General features: G+C 33.6%; 1 protein-coding gene across 1 annotated transcript; it reads left to right on the top strand.

Annotated features, from left to right (window-relative positions):
* The first annotated feature begins 3,038 nt into the window (after positions 1-3,038).
* On the top strand, positions 3,039-16,736 carry LOC133173142 (pleckstrin homology domain-containing family A member 8-like). The gene is made up of 11 exons (XM_061308081.1): positions 3,039-3,236; positions 3,635-3,751; positions 4,454-4,609; positions 5,432-5,556; positions 6,415-6,582; positions 6,936-7,246; positions 7,382-7,467; positions 7,887-7,945; positions 8,071-8,201; positions 12,450-12,582; positions 15,543-16,736. Exons 1-11 carry the CDS (start codon positions 3,197-3,199, stop codon positions 15,738-15,740), a joined length of 1,524 nt encoding a protein of 507 aa, XP_061164065.1. The 5' UTR covers positions 3,039-3,196; the 3' UTR covers positions 15,741-16,736.
* Positions 16,737-20,175: the final 3,439 nt, after the last annotated feature.

The following is a 20,175-nucleotide window of genomic DNA, read 5'->3' as shown; positions in this document are numbered from 1 at the left end:
AAATCAGAAACTCCAGCATCTTTTTAATATCAACTTTGGAGTACTTGTGTCTACAATCAGCATATTTCTAACAAAATAACTTTGCAAATGACCAGTGAAAAGGGTAGTAAATTTACGAGTTCAAGGTTTTTAAAGAAAAAGCAACCGTCTATGATATCAAAAAGCAGCCGTCTATGATATCAAAAAGCAGCCGTCTATGATATCAAAAAGCCTGACGAGAAGTTGATGGGTTCTTTTGAGCTTCATTGCATTAATGTAGAGAAATGTGAAAGAGCTAGGGGCGCCTTTTTCAAGAACATTAGATATATTTGTCATTTTCTTGCAGATTGCTTCCTCATCTTTCGAGATTGTGGTTGTATAAAAACTTGCTCAAATAAAGAGTAGTTTTACAACGACTTCTATTCCCGTTTTATTACTTTTTTTGACCTTTTAATATATAACCTATCGAGCAAACACTGGCATTTGACGCTTTAAACCATTCTCTTCATTGATAATCACCATACTATTATTAATGTATGGTGACATTTTTAGCACTGAAGAGAAAGGTTTTAAACATTAAGTGCCTGTGAGAGTAAAAACCATAATGGCCTTCATATTTTGAAAGCCATAAGTTGTTATTGTTGCTTAGATTCACAAGTTGAATTTAAAAAAAAAAATTGTACTACATATGGCAACAGAGACAGCGCCAAGATTCCATGTATTCCCATACCGTGATTGACTATGAAGGTAAATAAAATTTACAGATATATAGGTATACATACTGTATCATGATCTCCATGCGCGGATCTAGAGGGGGTGTCGGGGGGAGGGTGGTGGCTCTGAACACCATCCCACCCACCCCCCTGGAATTTGCAGAGCTATTAAAAGTATATACTGAAGCAAATTAAAAATTACTTTGGACCCCCCCCCCCCCGCGCGCTTGATTGAATTTCTTTACTTTGACATTCAGAGCACTGCATGGGCAGAAATCACATTGTTAAGATTTTCTGTTTTTTAAAAATACATAGACTACTAAAATAAGGAAGCAGGCTTAAAAAATAATTTGCCATTAGAAAATTAGCCCCTGGTTAGGTTTATGAATAGCATCTGATGAAATTTGGAATAACTTTTTAGGCATGCAAAAGAAATAAGTACCGCGATACAGTATTATCAGATGCCGTATACTTCAGAGGTGCTTGAGCCATGAGGACAGGAGCTACCTCCCTCTCCCACCCCCGGGGTATAGACCCTGGGCTTTTTTTTTTTTTTTAAATAAAATGTTTGTTCTAAACAGGTGATTTTTCGGATTGATGGTATGCATTATGGATTGTGAATTTGTCATAAAAAGATTATTTATGAAAAAAATGAAAAGTACGTCTACGGTCTATACCGAAAAGGGGTGGGGGTAGTTCCTGTCCTCAAGCACTTGTGGCACTTGAAATTTCCAAAACCTATATAGATGGTTCCTTTTGGACCTCAAATCCACATTTAGGTAATAATTAAAAAAAAAAGGAGGCTCAGGAAAAAAATATACTGTTTAGTTGATTTCGGCCTAAGAAATGAATACATTTGATTGTTGACATAAAATGGTGAGATTATGATATATATATATATATATATATATATATATATATATATATATATATATATATATATATATATATATATATATATATATATATATATATATATATATTTATATATATATATATATAATTTCATATATATATATATATATATATATATATATAATATATATATATATAAGATCATCGAATAAAATAATTAGATTCGAAAGTAGTGTGACGCAAGGCGAACTCGTCAACACAATTTTTATTGGGAACGTGGTTTTTATTGTGAAAATTATATATATAATACTCCATCCTGAATCACACACTGTACCACAAACAATAATCCACTGAACTAGTAAATCACAAGATATAAATCCCAATGTATCAATTTGATAAAGCAATTCTTATATTAATATATAAACCTTTACTTTTCTTTAGGAAATAAAACCAATTCTATTCTACCATTTATTTACAGTTTAAAGAAAATAAAGAAACATGAAAATAATGAGATTAATTCACCCAACTTCTCTTATTCACCTAACTTACCTAATAACTTCCCAAGTTATATGTAATTACCAATGAATATTTTATTTTTAATTCAATTCCCTAATTTACCAATCACCGAAGCTACACTTTGGTAAATATTTCGTTGTTTACCAAAATTAACCAAGTCACCAATACACAACACCTTGGTAAATATTTCGGTGTAAAATTGGTGCTGGTGTTAATTCCCAGAAATAAGAGAAGTAATAGTCGTTTAATAATTTAGGCTATCACAAATAATTTCTCCAAAAGCCCTTGGTGTGCAATAATTTTACCAAGGATTTCGGTGAATCATCAGGTGCCACTTGGTAAATCCTAACCAAACTATAATAAATGTTTAATTACCAAATCCTCTCTAGCCCGTCTTAATTGTGCCTCCGACATCTTCAAAATAATCAACAAGTCTACAGAGCAATTAACCAATTGAACCCTATTTATACTGGTCATCCCCTCAATGACAGTTATATACTGCGGAATAATAGAGATGCTGGCTACCAAACTCCCCCTACCAGACGGCACCTCACTGTGAATAACTAGAAGTTGGGAAGCGATACAAATTAACAAACAAACATTAAGCAATGTATTTACATAGCAATTCACTACTGTAAAATTATATCATTAAACAGTTATCAGGAAATATAAAGTTACAAAACTTACCCGGCTATAATGTTATAATTTGTAACAGTAGTCTTCATGCTTTTGGTAAACAAAGTTATCAAGCATTACTGTCCTAGACTATATCTAAAATGCACATTAACTGTTAATGTACATTTTAGATATAGTCTTAAACTTTCAATATTGAACTTGATTAAGAAAACAATAAACAAACCTTGTTATAACAAACCTAACATGAGTCGAATCATCTCACGACACAGTTAGCTTCAACTACAAACCGGAAGTTTTTGCCACGCGAAAGGGTGAAGGCCAACTCCAGTTCCACCTGTTGTAGTACACAGACTCCACTGTACGTACAGTTTACATATGCTGAAGTAGTAATTGGAGATAGACAAGGAACTTATGATGACATAAAATGGTATTTAAGGAAACTATGTCGCGGTCGCGTTCCTTTTCATAGTCTTTACGTGGCGTGGACTTCCTCAGTGATGGAGGGAGTGCTGCTGAAATGGACCAATTACTTGACAGGTAATTTTCCTTTAGGATAAACAATAAAACATTTCGAATGATCCGTTGATAAAATAGAAGATGTCGTTTTATATGGGGATTTCTATAAACTAGAAAGATGCTTTTGTGTGTAGACAATCGAGTAACAAGTTAAAAAACACTGTCAGCTGTGTGTCAGACCACAGGTGCTTGAACACAGGACCCTCCCCCAACACCAACTCCGTATAAACCCCAGTCCAATTAGTTTTAGACTTTTTAAAATGAATTATCTTTTAAGGACATTTTTATGAATTAATCCACATCTTCAGTTTGAAAGTCACCTATAAGTAAAACATAAAAATTTCTACCCCAGCACCTGTGTATCAGACATGCATCATTAGAGACGAGTCCTAAATGTTTATTTTTCTGCTCTGTTTAAGGTTGGCAGCCTCGCTGGTTTGTTCTCGACAATGGAATTCTTTCTTACTATAAATCACAGGAGGAAGTGAACCATGGATGCAAGGGGTCCATTAGAATGGCTGTCTGTGATATCAATGGTAGGTATACGAATGATGTCTGTGATATCAATGGTAGGTATACGAATGATGTCTGTGATATCAATGGTAGGTATAACAATGGATGTTGGTATACGTATACCAGAGACTCAGAAGACTCAAATAAAAATACCATCTGAGTCGTTCGGTAAATCTCATTTAGTACAGAAACAGATAAAGTACAGCTACAGATACAGTGAAGATTTTTTGGGATCCCAGCAAAATTCCTAACAATTTCTTGTATTATTTTATGGTTATAAACAACTCTGATTAGCAAAATTAGTCATAGCAAACTGATTTCATGTCCTCTAGAGGTTTAAAATAATGAAATTTACATCTTTTATAACAAATTTTGAAAGATTTTATTCAAAATATTAAACTGCATAATTTTTCATAAGTACTAATATTTGAAATTCAGTTCAATAGAATTTTTTAGTAATCTAAGGTAAATTTGCATACTCTCCTGAACATATTTGGTATTCATACTTTAAGAAAAACATATTGCAACATTGTTATATATTCTTTATTGAATTCTTCAAACAAATATAACAAATTATGGATATAGTGAAGTAAATTCACACATCCAGAAGACTTCATGATATAAACTGAGTTTTACTGAATTGTTTACATAAATTGATAGAATTTTACTACTTGAAGATGTTTTGTTATTGTAAGCATTATTCGCATTTTCTGTTTTATTCCTAGTCCACTCAACAGACAAATGTCGGCTAGATTTGATTATTCCTGGAGAGTCACACTTTTATCTGCGGGCGTCAAATCCTCAAGAGAGACAGCAGTGGCTTGTGTCGTTAGGAACTGCCAAAGCTTCCCTCACCAATGGAAGAATCAAAGACAGTGCAGGTTACACATCATTCAAATCAGATTTAATATAAAAGAAAAGTGCATATACGAAGAAATAGATTTTGCAGCAACTGCACAATAAAAGTTCTCAAATATATTTTTTCTAACACTCATATATGTTTGTTTACTCATATACATGTATGTTATTGTTACCCAATTTCTTTATCTGTTATCAGTTTCTTTTTTATGCACTTTATTTACATGTAGCACTTTGATATGTTTCATTACTGCACTTGTCCTTGTCTTTTGTTACTTGCAGTAACATGACCGATTTCAGTGAGCAACAAAAATTATAAACTTCATCATATTCATGTAGATCTCTGTATGAATAACCAAAATATATAAACAAGTATAAATGTGGAAAATTTCCTACCTTGTAGAGAAAACATTGCATCTTTTTCTGGAAATAATAGGAAAAATAGGGGGAAAAGGCAAAGAAACTCTTATCATTTGATAAGTAGTAGTTTTATGGCTCAATAAGATTTAACTGGATTAATACAGATGTTAAATGTATGAACATGATTTTAATTATGCATCATATTATGATCCATGTTTCCAAAAAGGGGAAAGCATATTAATATTTTTGGTATGCACTTGTCTAACAGGTACAAGAAGTTATTTACCTATTAAAAACAATAGAAAGTGTAACTATGAATTTAGTAAATACATGTACATTTGAGAGATATAAACTGTGATTATATTTTATAATATCTAAGTTTAACGTCTGCATATAAGGCCAATTAGAATTAAGATTAGATGAAATTAAATTTTTTCAAACTTCTCTATATGTTTAAGAGGTTTTCCACTTTTCATTTTTTGCAGGAGAAGTTTCCCCAGATATCATAAAAACTAAAAAGTCGGAACTTCGACTGTACTGTGATCTGTTGATGCAGCAGGTGCACTCGGTGAAGTCAGTGGCCCAGGGGGGCAACACAATGGACATAGATGTAAGATGGTCCAGAGATACAAAAGTTACATTGCAAATAAAGAATGGATGAGGGGAAAGGGATTAGAATTCTAAACAGGAGAGTCTGATTATGACAGTAGATTGAATATTGCTAAAGATAGGAGTTAAAACTGGAACAAAAGCCTATATAGTATACATGAACAGTAGTATTGATGTATAAATGTAATGAAAACGATGAATAGCACATACATGTGATAAGTCAAAGACCACAAAACTGTACAGGAGCCATAAAAAAACTGGAATTTGGGTGAAAAAACTGTACACTGCTTATCAAAAAACGGTACAAAAAAATGGTATAAAATATCGCTTAAATTCTTCTGAAATTCCATCGTAATCATTGTAATAAACATCGTATATTTTATACCTATGAAGATCTGGGTCAGATTCACGTATATTAAGACTAAAGTCATGTATATCAACTTTCGAAGTTGACTTAATTTTTTTCAATCAAGTTACGTATACGAAACATTAACAGTAATTAAGTACCCCTTAAAAAATAAAGCTACCTAAAGGGATATTTGATACGGATTTATAGCAAGATAATTATGGCAGTTCACACCTTCGCACGCCATGGTTTGTGTACACTACACAATTATCAGAAGGTCTAGTGTCAAACAGGTGACGTTTTTCAGTGTCTCGCGAGCGAGAATGAGAGGAAAATGGCGGCATTTAGCGAGAAATTCAAAATACTGTACAAATTTTCATATTCTGTGAATTTTGGTGTCCCGCCGGTACACTATGAATGGGCTCAAAAAACTGTACCTTTTGCGTACAGCCTGTACATATCACATGTATGATAGCACTTCTCATTAAGTCAAAACTTGTGTTTCCTTTTCAGAAGTTGAATGAAGCTACATCACTGCTAGGTGCCACTTGTGATACATTTATTTCTACTTTGGAGGACTGTATGAAGATTGCTAATGCCAGCATTGCATACGATTCTCCACACCAGCACATCAGTGATTCCCCATTCCCTTTGATAACATTAAAAACACCACAGAAAAAGGTACTTGCACAGATTTGCTTTTTTTCACCATTTCACTCAAATATGCACATTTTTTTCATTGTCACTCAATCATGTACATTTTTACTATCTCCATGGGTAATATAAGAAAGTACACTGTACCCTTATATATATATATATGATTTGTACACTTGCATATATGTATGTACTTTAGTATATGTTTTAGTAATCTGAAAACACACTCTATTTTTTCATTTTGTTTGTAACATGGTTGTATGCCAACATGTTTGGTGAATCAATAAATAAATTGAAATTGAATATATTAAAAAAAAAAGAACACCCAAATGTTTTTGTAGTGCTGGTATATTATTGATTTACATCAAACTTCTGTTTAGGAGTCCAGATCATATTCTGTGTCAGACAAGTATCCACCTGCAGTTTCCTCAAGGAGACGGACAATTTCAGACAGTACCCCAGACAAACTCAGCCCTCGATCCAGATCAGCCATATCTGTGTCACCTCAGTCACAAATAGAAAAATCTGAAGATGTAACTCCAATAAATACAGACACTCATACAAACACAGAACAAATATCCATAGCCACAGAACAAAACTTACAAACAGAAAATTTAGATAATGGTGATGAAGAGTTCAAAGATGCCATTGATGAAAGAATTCCAAACTTTTTCTCTGCAATGAAATCCAGGTGTGTATATAAATTTTTGCTCTGTGTTTCCTCCCTAAGCCAGGAATCTTTAAGCTTTTTTTGGTTATAACCTTTCCATTTTTAAAAATATGTCAGGAATTTAACTTAAATAGAAAGTTTGGTGAATATTTTCAGTTTTATGGATTTACAGTTAGAAGCAGATGGTGGAATTCCTATAGAGCATTTCCTGTCAGCCTGCAGGTGCTTGGTTCCTATTTTTGGTAAGTTTGTTTCTTTTAGGTACTGAAATAAAGATTATTTGTACATGAATAGTTAAATTTGTATGTATTAGAATATGGCAGCTGGTTGTTTCAATGTATACAGAAGTTCAATATCATTAAATACAGTATATATTGAATTTATAATACTAGACTCCTGGAGAAGTCATGTTAATGCTGTCATTGTTTATAATAGTTAATACTGTAATGGTTTGGTCTGTGGATATCGGCCTGGATAGCTCAGTCAGTAGATTGCCTGACTAGTGATGCAGGAGTCTGTGGTTCGATTCCCAGTCCAGCCATACATTTTCTCCTTTCTTGTTACAATACGATGTTTTATATAATCATTACTTATGTAAATGTAAAAGCTTTTACTAATGATCAACATACTTATTGTTGTATACTCTTAATGTATTTTGTAGACAAGTTAAACAGCACTGCCTTTGCACCAGTGAAAATGGATTTTCAGGGAAATATAAGAGTAAGGGTTTTTTTTATTTTTCAGAATGCATGTATTTTTCTCTGCTATTTAAATACTTCTTTTCCAATTTTTGAATGGTAGTTTAGAATCATGGATAAAACTTTGTAGAAACTGATTTTTTTCAGAAAATACAGCAAAAATATTCCACAAATCCCTCCTCATTCACAACACTGCAGAAAATGGTAATGTCGGAGGTGGATTGTAAACAGCATAGATTATCCAGCTCTGCTACAGTCGCTCTTCTGTGGATGAAAAGGTAATTTACACCTATTTATTTCTCCCAATTTAACTGACAAGTTATTCATCAGTGCCTCAGTGATTCTTGGATGCCCAATTCATATGTACATAAAAACAAGTATTCCTTTTAAAGGAATGATTGGCATGGGATATCAATAGTCACCATTATGAAATGTCTTTTGTAAGTTTGTAGACATTAAGACTGTTGTAAATATAATTTTTTTTTTACTTTCTATTGACTTAAATTAGTATTTGTCTATGAGTATGTATAAGTTTTTTAGTTGAATTTAACATTATTTCTTAACTGAATATAATGTTTAAAGAATAATTCTATTAAAGAGTTTCTATTAACGTACTAAATTTAATTGAAGAACAAGATTTAATCAGACAGTGGTTGTTATATAGAGTAGTATGAACACAATGTCGCCTTTTAAAGAAAACCTTTATTTTGCAACAAAGAAAATGTAATGTTGACATTTTTGTGAAATGGGATGAGGGATATGTAATATCTTTAAATAAATTAAATAGTTTTGTAGATTAATTAACTATTGTCACATGGTCAAGCTGGCTATCTCCAAAAATCACACAAATTCAACTAAGTTTTAACAAATTTATTTACAAAAAAAAAATATAATAATAAAGATTTCAAACAAACAACCACACTCTGATCCACACACTCTTCCACACTATTAAACAAAAATAAATAATAGCAATTGGTCACCAAAAATCAGACAATTAAACAATTAACCTATTAACCCCGGGTATAGATTTCACTCAAAGTATCAATGCCAAACATGTTCACAGATCAATGATTATCCTTGTCATCATCATCATCAACATCGTCTTCGTCAACATCATCATCCTCATCCTCGAAGCAGGAATGAAATCATATACTGTAAAAGTGGTTATTTACACTGGTTGTTAAGTACGCATTTGTGACCATCAAACATTAAGCGTTGTTATAATATACGCGGTCGCACGAATTACCGAGAAAAATTTACGCGGGCATCGTTACTAACATCGAGTTGTTCCCCTTTGAAAATGATAAGAAAAAAAAATAATTACAAACTAAACAAATCAATAAAAATTATACTGTTGGATTGGTAAATATAACGTCGATGTGCACAGTCAAATGCGCTGAAGTGTGAACAACTGAACAACTTTGTGTACGCTTTATTGTAATTATTTACGCAAGCTCAAACTTCAAAGTGGGATCTACTTACCTGTATCTGCGTGTCGAGTGTTGACAATTAATTTAATAGGTATGTTTGTAGTGACTGTGAGTTTATGTAATATTTTGGACTTATTATTTGAAATTAAGAGAGACATACACAAATATATAAAGGAAATGAAAATGAGTATCGATGTTTTGAAGCTTTAATTGCGTGACGTTGCTTTAAAATATTTAATATGAAGATGCATTTTTCATCGCACAATTAAAAAAATGAACAGTTACGTTTTCATCGCTGTTTGTGATGTATTTATCTACTCACGTGCGTTCAATACCACGATTAATATACGACTGGTTCAACCGGTCTAACAGTTTAAGTAATAATCTATAATTATTCCAGAAGTTTGAAATTTTGTGACCATATGCGCGGGGGTAATTTACGTGGTTCTAAGCTTACCGCGTAAGTAGTGTAAATTTCCCCCACGCTTAAATAACCACTTTTACAGTATCAGATTTGCCAATTCGTCAGTGTTCGTATAACGAGCTAATACAATGTTACTTGGATTGACATATCTGTATCTGTCCACCACCACTGAATCTTGACCCACACACAGCATCCTTCCGGGTCTTAGTCCTGGAACCTTTTGCTGTGTCTCGACGATCCCCTCAGCTTAGTGCATGTATTCAGCACATGTCATACCAGTGTCCTTGACACTACAATGACGAATATTTTTAAGTCACGTTTCACTAAATAATGTTTGGCAACACTACTATGTTTGGCGATTCATTCTCATAAATAAATAAATCAATACGTATAAATTATAATGGTTACCAGTTAACATAATTCAAAACAAATTATTGCCAACATGGCGCACCTTACTTTTGACTTCTGGTCATTCACTTCCGCCCAGACATTTAAACCAAAATTTAAATGGACAAAATATTTCACATAATGTAACAAATCTGAATACAAGAAAATCGCGTACAATAACACCTTTAAACTCTATCGATATAATACAAACCATTCGAACACTCTCACTAACCGTCACACCTGACTGAACAACAGGTAAAATGGTGAGAGCTGGCCAAGTTCAGAAATAAGAATGAATACGTATTCAGTAATAAATTTGCCTAAAAAAAACTATATACATAACGAATATTAATAATATTATAAGTAAATACTTACCACAGACCTGTCTCTGTGCCAAAGTCAAGATACTGATTGTATGGCAGCTATTTGCATGTACACTAACTGCTTCAATTGTAGAAACATGTCTGCAGCTATGCTTCTCTGCCAGGAATGACCAGGCCTCAATTGTTCTGGTCGGTCAAGCTGTTTTGCAAGGGCTTATGGGTAGATAGGGTATAGGGACAAAACGCGGGAAATACAAATAATATGTACAAGTGTAATAGTGATTGTTACAACTATCAATCTTCTTTTACAGAGAAATCAATGTTAAGAGGATTTAAAACCTTAATGCTCATGCTTGTATTCTATTCAGTTCTACACTTACTCAATTTTGTTTAAAAATTTTTTTTTAAACTCAATTAGTATATGTTCCGGAATATTCCTAGAAAAGTTAGGATTAAGAAAATTGTTTAGGACCCTATAGATGGCTGTACAATTGTTGAATAAATGTTTCCAGTTAGACATCAAACAAAAGCAATGTGCAAAAACAATCAACATTTTATATTTAGAGGTAACATCATCATAGATCATGTAGGCAATGCGATTATGATGTAGTTATGTAATGTGTCAAGTACATTTTTAAAAAAGCATCATTAGGATATAATAATTCAAAATAGTTAAATGTAGCTTGAATATTTTTGTTGCGTTTGAAACACCATTGAACAAATCAACTTTACTCTTAAGAGGGGTGTTCTTCCGAATGAAATTCTTACTCATATAAAGAAAATTTTAAACATAAGTTTATTCACCATGTTACTGTATAAATGTTTGCATTTCAAGGTAATTGCATCAAAATATGCTCTTTAGTACTTTTAAGTTAACATGTTATGGATTGATTGATAGATTAATTATATGTTGTTTTATGTCCCATTCAAGAATTTTTCACTCATATAAAGGTCACCATATACCGGTGAAGGGCTTCAAATTTTGACCTTTACGCAGTACTCAGGGCCATTGAGCAGTGAGGGATCTTCATCGTGCCAATGCCTGCCGTGACACGGGCCCTGTTTTTTAAGGTCTCATCCAAAGGACTCGCAACTTTCACTTCAAAGTGCTAAGTGCATGGTGAAGGAACAGTTGCTACCTATTTTTTATCGACTTAGGTCAGTCGTGGCCAAGATTCAAACTCACGACCTTCCGATCACAGAGCAAACATGTTAGGGAAGAATAAAATGAAGGTGTCAGTGCATATTAAGCAAGTTGTGCAGGGCGTCATATACATGTGTGCAATGGTTACATTTGCCGGATGCCTCAAATTGAATTGGCTGTGATCAGCTGCAGCCAATCACAAATATTTGGTCATGCCCATGATACCTCTCACGACTGTAAAAGCTGAAATTACTTTCTTATAGGGTTTACCTAAAATCCAGCAATTCATATTTATGTTGTTTTATAGTTTAAATAAACAGAAACTAACATGCATCATTAAGGGTTTAAATTTTAAAAACAGAGCCATTCAACTTGTATACTTTTTGTAAGCAATTGTAATTAGAACTTAAAATTATTTCATTTCTTAAAATGAAGAAAATTGAGCTTAAGGACATACGCAACATAGTTTGAACTTTATTGTCTTTTTCCCTGGAGTTGAAGAGTTCCAATACTTAAAGGAATTGGGTGCTACATTTGTATGTCTATATATGCTGTTGTACACTTCTTCTAAAACAATTTTGGATAAACAAAACATCTAGAATATGTGTTTAGTAATTTTTGTGTATTTTTCTTTGAATTATACAAGAATTTTCATCAATTGATATTTTTTCAAAACCCCTGGTAATGCATGCTGATTTTTTGTCGACGAACATCTGATGGCACTGTAATCTTAGATTAAGAATATCTTGAAAAATTATCAGTAGGTAAGGTACGTTGCGTATGTCCTTAATATTTGTAATGAAATTATAAATTTACAGAGGATTAGAGTTCATCAAGGAATTCCTACAAGAAATAGTGAACAATCAACAGGACATGTCACTGGCTGCAGGAAACGCTTACAGTAAATCACTGAGGCCTTACCATGGCTGGGTTGTCAGGGGCGTGTTTGCTGTAAATATAGTTTATCATAATAAGGCTGCCATTTTAATACATGTAGTAAAAAGATATATTTTTTATTCACAGTAAGAAATGCCAAGGACAAAAAATTTTGATTTGTTATAAACACAATTCTTTATAGCTGATAAGCCTATAATTAAGAAATAAATAACAAGTTTAAAAACTTCAATGGGAATTGAAGTGGGTCGGTCACGTGATCAAATCTTGTGAAGGTCGAAGGCCTTCTCAGAAGATTTGATCACGTACCGAACCACTTCAATTCCCATTGAAGTTTTTAAACTTGTTATTTATTACTTATATATACATTTGAGACAGACAATCGAATGTAATCGAATATAAATATAGCACTAACTGTGCGTCGTAGATTTTGACAAATTACGCTAGGTGTAAATCGGCTTGAAAAGCGGTTACGCTTCAAATTCATCTGGCAAAGGATCCTGTTTTGAAGGGAATATTCTGTGAAAGGCTACTTGTGATCAATTATAGTTAGCAACTGAGCATATTGGTGTCTGGGAATTTTTGTATTCATGAGAACCCATATTCGATGTTAAAAAACACAAGAAACACGTCGGATGTTGGATAATAAAAAGGAGTGCGGGACGGTTCGCCCCGAAAGACCATTCGCGCTGAGACGTTTCGCCCCCAGACGGTTCGCGCCTCAGATCAATTATCTTGACATGGAGAGTCTCCAAATGATAATTATAACACTTAATTACAATACTGAATCAGACAATTATGATTGCTGAATAAACATAATTATATCTGCACATGGATAATTATACCTTTAATTATGGTATAAGCCTATTTTCAACAATTTAAACAGTCATGAAAGTTTTTTTAGTAACTTTAGAACTTTTTTTTAATAGAGTCAATATTAACCTTATATGTAAACATTTATCTTAAAACATATCGTATTTGTATCGTTATAGATTAAATTCGGTGCGAAACGTCTCGGCGCGAACCGTCAATAGGGGCGAAACGTCCCGTTACCATAAAAAGTTGGAGGAATTTCGGTCGGAAAGGGATGGATGGAGACACTTGTCCGGACCAGATAACTTGAAATCAAGTACAAAATTTGATCAAAAACATAAAATCTACGATTTCAGTAAGGCATATTTGTTAATTTATGATGTTGGGAGACACTGGCGACAGCTTACATTGTTAAGACAACGTCACAAAGATCTTGATGATGGAGGTGTGCCTACCGAACTTCCAAAGTGCAGTGTTTGTCAGCTGTTTGTGGCGTGATTGCATTACATTGATATTTTTCAACAGATTTTCAAATTTATTGTGAGTAAAGTTTAATGAAAAAAAATTTATAGCATTCAGAGGTCTGCGAGAAAAATAAGGGTAAACGTTGAGACAATGCAGCTAGACATGAAACTTATAACACGTAGTTTTCCATTCTCTATGTAAAATCGATCAAGAACTGTATTAAATACTCGTTTACATTGTAAATAAAATGATTATTATTTTACTTGCGTATTTTGTACATTTTTATGCATGAAAAACATGCTATATTGCTTAATATATACATTTGTGGTATCTCTCTATTATATAAACATGCAGAGAGCAAATATCTTCATACCTGTATGAAGTTTTTCGAAGGTCATAGGTCATTACGTGACCTAATCACACAGCACAGTAATATCTACATAAAAAGACTTACTCCACTAAGCAATATAGCATGTTTTTCATGCATAAAAATGTACAAAATACGCAAGTAAATTATAATAATCATTTTATTCACAATGTAAACGAGTATTTAATACAGTTTTTAATCGGTTTTACATAGAGAATAGAAAACTACATGTTACAAGTTCCATGTCTGAGCTGCATAGTCTCAACGTTTACCCTTATTTTTCTCGCAGACCTCTGAATGCTATAAATTTTTTTCATTAAACTTTACTCACAATAAATTTGAAAATCTGTTGAAAAATATCAATGTAATGCAATCACGCCACAAACAGCTGACAAACACTGCACTTTGGAAGTTCGGTAGGCACACCTCCATCATCGAGATCGTTGTGACGTTGTCTTAACAATGTAAGGCTAAAGCTGTCACCAGTGTCTCCATGTCAACATAATAAATTAATAAATATGCCTTACTGAAATCGTAGATTTTGTTTTTGATCAAATTTTGTACTTGATTTCAAGTTATCTGGTCCGGACAAGTGTCTCCATGATTCCATCCATCCCTTTCCGACCGAAATTCCTCCAACTTTTTATTATCAAACATCGGACGTGTTTCTTGTGTTTTTTAACATCGAATATGGGTTCTCATGAATACAAAAATTCCCAGACACCAATATGCTCACTATAATTGATCTCAAGTAGCCTTTCACAGAATATTCCCTTCAAAACAGAATCCTTTGCCAGATGAATTTGAAGCGTAACCGCTTTTCAAGCCGATTTACACCTAGCGTAATTTGTCAAAATCTACGACGTACAGTTAGTGCAATATTTATATTCGATTATATTCTATTGTCCGTCTCAAATGTATATATAAGTAATAAATAACAAGTTTAAAAACTTCAATGGGAATTGAAGTGGGTCGGTACGTGATCAAATCTTCTGAGAAGGCCTTCGGCCTTCACAGGATTTGATCACGTGACCGACCCACTTCAATTCCCATTGAAGTTTTTAAACTTGTTATTTATTTCTTAAGTGGAGTAAGTCTTTTTATGTAGATATTACTGCGCTGTGTGATTAGGTCACGTAATGACCTATGACCTTCGAAAAACTTCATACAGGTATGAAGATATTTGCTCTCTGCATGTTTATATAATAGAGAGATACCACAAATGTATATATTACATTATAAAACTACATGGTACGAAATTCACTGATGTAAGTGTGAATTCATTATAGGTGTATTTACTGTAACCAAGTTTTGCACTTTACTAAAAAAAAATAGCAGTTGAACTAGACTTAAATGTCCAAATATTTGACAGGTTGCAGTGAAAGCCTTACCCAGTCGTGATGTGTTCATCTCTCTACTAGCAGTCCCTGGAGAGGAAAATGAGGGGACAGACTTTATACATTCCTTGATGGTAGACATGGAGAATTACATCACTGCTGTTGGAGAAATCCTGCGCATTTTAAATGATTTCTATAAGGTGCATACCCTGGACAATGAGGAGCCAGTGTAATCCTGGGCTGCTGTTTTCCTGGACATTGAGGAGCCAGTATAAGCCCAGGCTGCTGTTTTCCTTTACAATGAGGAACAAGTGTAAGCCCGGGCTGCTGTTTTCCTGGACAATGAGGAGCCAGTGTAAGCCCGGGCTGCTGTTTCCCTGGACAATGAGGAGCCAGTGTAAGCCCGGGCTGCTGTTTCCCTGGACAATGAGGAGCCAGTGGGAGCCCAGGCTGCTCCTTTTTTTCTACTTATCATTTTTTACATTTCAAGTATATGACATGTAAATTAATGATTGTAAACTAATCAGACAAAGTAACTTATTATTTCAATCAAGATTTTCTTTTTAAATTAAAAAAAATATATTTGTTCAGGGCACAATGAACAGTTTATTGCAAACTCTTAATTTTGTTGATTCCATGAATCAGTACAAGAAGCCTAACAAATGCATATTGTATGTAGTCTTGTTTATTGCTGCCATTTTTATTTTGTCATTTAAATAATTAGTCTATGAAAAGAGAAATCTCCCTGGGGAACATGAAAATATGATAGAAGTAAAAGCAGCATATTTATTAAAAACTTGTGCCATTAGCCAGCTAAACAGCTAAGTATATAGTCCTGGAGACACTTAGCCTGTTGATTTTACTCTGTGGATGTTCAAAATGTATATTTCAGATTCAGGAATATAGTTCAAATCCTTATACTGTTTTGTCAAATTATCATGTGAATGAAATGTAAACTTAATATTCATATTGTATAACTTATTATAGAGGGAAATTATTTTATTTTTAAGTACAAGAAAGTTGGTTTAATGTGTACATACTGTCTGGCCCTGTGAGGGAGAACAATTCCTATGTATTGATTCTGTGTTAAGTTTATATAGAATTTCATTGCTGTTAAGATGTATAGATTTAGTTTAATTTATTTTGAATGATAATTGATTTGTATTTTTGGTACTGTATGCTAAACAGTGCAATATTGGTTATACAATTAAAGGTACAATATAAATTCATCTTGTATGTGTTTTTATTGCTTATGCATACTAGCATCAAGGATATTTTGCATTTGCGACATAGTCCCTCAAGCATGAAGACCGTTCACGGTAGCTCAGTCGGTAGAGCGCTCGCTCTGTGATTGGGAGGTCGTGAGTTCGAATCTCGGCCGCGACAGACCTAAGTCGATAAAAAATGGGTAGCAACAGTTCCTTCGCCATGTGTTCGGCACTTTGAAGTGAAAGTTGCGGGTCCTTTGGATGAGACCTTAAAAACCAAGGCCCCGTGTCACGGCAGGCGTTGGCACGATAAAGATCCCTCACTGCTCAATGGCCCTGAGTGCTGAGTAAAATTTGAAGCCCTTCACAGGTATATGGTGACGTCTCTATATGAGTGAAAAATTCTCGAATGGGACGTAAAACAGCATACAATCAATCAAGCATGAAGATGAAACACACACAGACTCACACCACATACAACAACCCTATATATATATATATATATATATATATATATATATATATATATATATATATATATATATATATATATATATATATATTCAACTCAAAATCTTCCTAACTAAAAATGCTTTTGTAAACTAATTAGATACACATCTAAAAAAATTTTTGCTACTAAACAACATCATCAGAATGCCAGGGGTCAGTATGGGGGTCCCATGGCAAGGTATTGACTCAGGACCCATGGCATTGCGAGGATGGCATTTATGGTTTGGGTTCAATTCCCAAGAAATCCTTTTTAGCTCACCTCAACGAAGTTGGGGTATCTTATGTAATACTGTCGGCATCCCAGGTTCAAGTTTTTGGAGCAGTTTTCTTTTCAAGTACTTCTATGCCCTATATTTATCAGAGATGCATGGAAGATGCTTCTAGTATGCTTCATTGTACCAGTCAAGGTTTAAGATGCTGCAATTTCAGCTAAAGAAATTGACCAGGTTAAAGTTTTTGGAGCATGTCTCATTTCTAAGTAACTTTAAGCTCTATATTGACCAAACTTGCATGGATGACGCATCTAAAGATACACACTACAGATCTTGCTTCAGATGCTGGATCTGACCTACATTTTCAGGATGAGTGACAAGGTTAATGTTTTTGAAGCAGGTCCATTCTTAAGTAACTATTCGCCCTACGTGCACCAAACTTGCGTGAGTGATACATCTAAGTGTGCACACTACTGGATTTGCTTCGGATGCTGGATCTGGCCTACATTTTCCAGATGAGTGACACGTTTAATGTTTTTGGAGTAGGTACATTCTAAAGTAACTATTCACGCTACCTGGACTTAACTTGCTTGGATGATACATCTAACGATGCACACTACCAGGCTTGCTTCGGATGCTGAATTTGACCTACATTTTCGAGACGAGCGATCAGATTAAACTTTTTGGAGCAGTTTCTTTCTAAAGTGATTATATGCCCTCTGCTAACCAACTTTGCACTGAAGATACATTTATTGATGCACACTACCGGGATTGCCATTAATGCAGGATTTGACCTACATTTTCCAGATGAGTGAACAGGTTAAAGTTTTTGGAAAACTATAAGGTCTATCTGAATCAAACTTTCATGAGGTGCACACTACTAGATTTTTAGTTTAGTTACTTTGCCTTACTTAAAGAAAACATTCGTTGAGGTGAGCTCTGTAATCTCCGATTACCTATATATGTTTTATTTTATTTAACCTTACAATTAATTTTGTCGAGATAGATTTTCCGGGACTGAAAAGTTCATCCCTTTCAATACATAGAACTTTGCTTTAAATACTTAGTTCATAAAATTTTGAATTTGATTTAAATTATACAGTTGAAGCTATAGGCAATTTACACGCCTTTTTCGTATCTTTGTACATTCATCGTTATGTTCATGACGCAAGTTCAATTTCAAGGGTGGGGCAGATATAAAGTTGATAAAAGCTTCAGAAATCTTTACAAATATATTACTGTGTAATTCAATAAATCTGACTCGTTTGCTGGATGAAATATATGGAGATAACGAGCAGTATTCAAGCTCAAAAGTCCATGAAACAATACAAAATAGGAGCAGAGCAAACACGTACCTCCAAAACATCAGAGGTGGGAACAGGTGCCATGGAGGAGTGAGCATTCTTTGCCGACCGGTCACACCCGCTGTGCTCCCTATCACTATCGGGAAATAACGGAAAAATCCGTCGACAATTCAGTGTGTAAATAACATGCAAAATTATACTTTACGATAATGACTTGAGTTACTAAAAATTAATAACTGAATGAAAATCCAGATATGGTCATTAAAACTTACAAAATCTAATAATGAATGCGTTTGTTTCTTATTTTTCCAAAGAAAATAATATAACAAATGATGCCCTTTGTTTCGGTCGATCTATAGAAATATCGACCTCACAGAAAAGCATAACGACTTCGCACTTCATGCTAGGTCGATATGTTTTTCTGTGAAGTCGATATATCTATGGATCGATCTCATAAATGGGCTATATTTGTATCATATCTAAACTGCAGATTCTTGCATTCTTAAAATCAGCAATTAACCACATGCTAAAATTATGAAATCATGTGTCCCTGGGTACGGGGTCAGGGCAAGTTCGTTTTGTACAAAAGCGAGTGTGTGTCTTTAAAAAGATCTTTAATCATAAACGTAATATATTTACACCACTAATGATTTTTCTCCTTTATTTCTTATGAAAACCACAGCAAACGCCAGTTAGAAAGATTTTCAAGCCACCTGTATAGATTTCCTATGCACTGAGTGTGCTTTTTATTTTATCAATGAAACGTACAAGACGCAAATTATAAAATATTTTTCTGCAAACAGCTGTACCATTAATTTCATACAAACAAAGAAAGCATTTTATTATTTATATTTATGTCTATACGAATACATAATTATATAAAGTAAGTTTAAGTACGTTTAATACTACGAGGGCCGTTCAAAAATTACGCGGACTCTGCTATTATTTACTCTTATAGACGTCATATAGAATTGAAATTTCACAGGAACATATTTCTTAAAGATTCCAATAAATCCTTGGTTAAATATTTTGATTTTATTTAATAACTCTTAAAATTATTGCTGTTTTGATGATGGTGATGTACGGAGCACGACAACAATGTTGAAATACAAAAATGCGGTATCCAATATTTTATTCATTTATTTTCCATATTTCACGATATTATTCAACAATTTTCTCTAAAATTTCTTTTTAATGTTGTATTATTAAGCATTTAGATTTCTGACGTAATATTTGAAGTACTAACAGAAATATTGCAATTTTTCTCCGATGTGCCCCTACGAAATCAATTTCAAAAATGACGTCTCGTAATTTGACGGAGCAGCGCACTTTTATCAAATCATGAATCGTGCTGGGAAAACGCCAACGGAGACCCAAAATAAGCTTGATGAAACATATAGTAAACCAGCGGAATTTCCGACACATCTCTACAAA

Source organism: Saccostrea echinata, unplaced genomic scaffold (genome assembly GCF_033153115.1).
Source record: "Saccostrea echinata isolate AGI-Se365-2 ecotype Australia unplaced genomic scaffold, CSIRO_AGI_Sech_v1 ptg000056l, whole genome shotgun sequence".
Lineage (NCBI taxonomy): Eukaryota > Metazoa > Mollusca > Bivalvia > Ostreida > Ostreidae > Saccostrea > Saccostrea echinata.
Note: the sequence above shows the minus strand (reverse complement) of the source record. Positions and strands in the feature narration are given on the sequence as shown.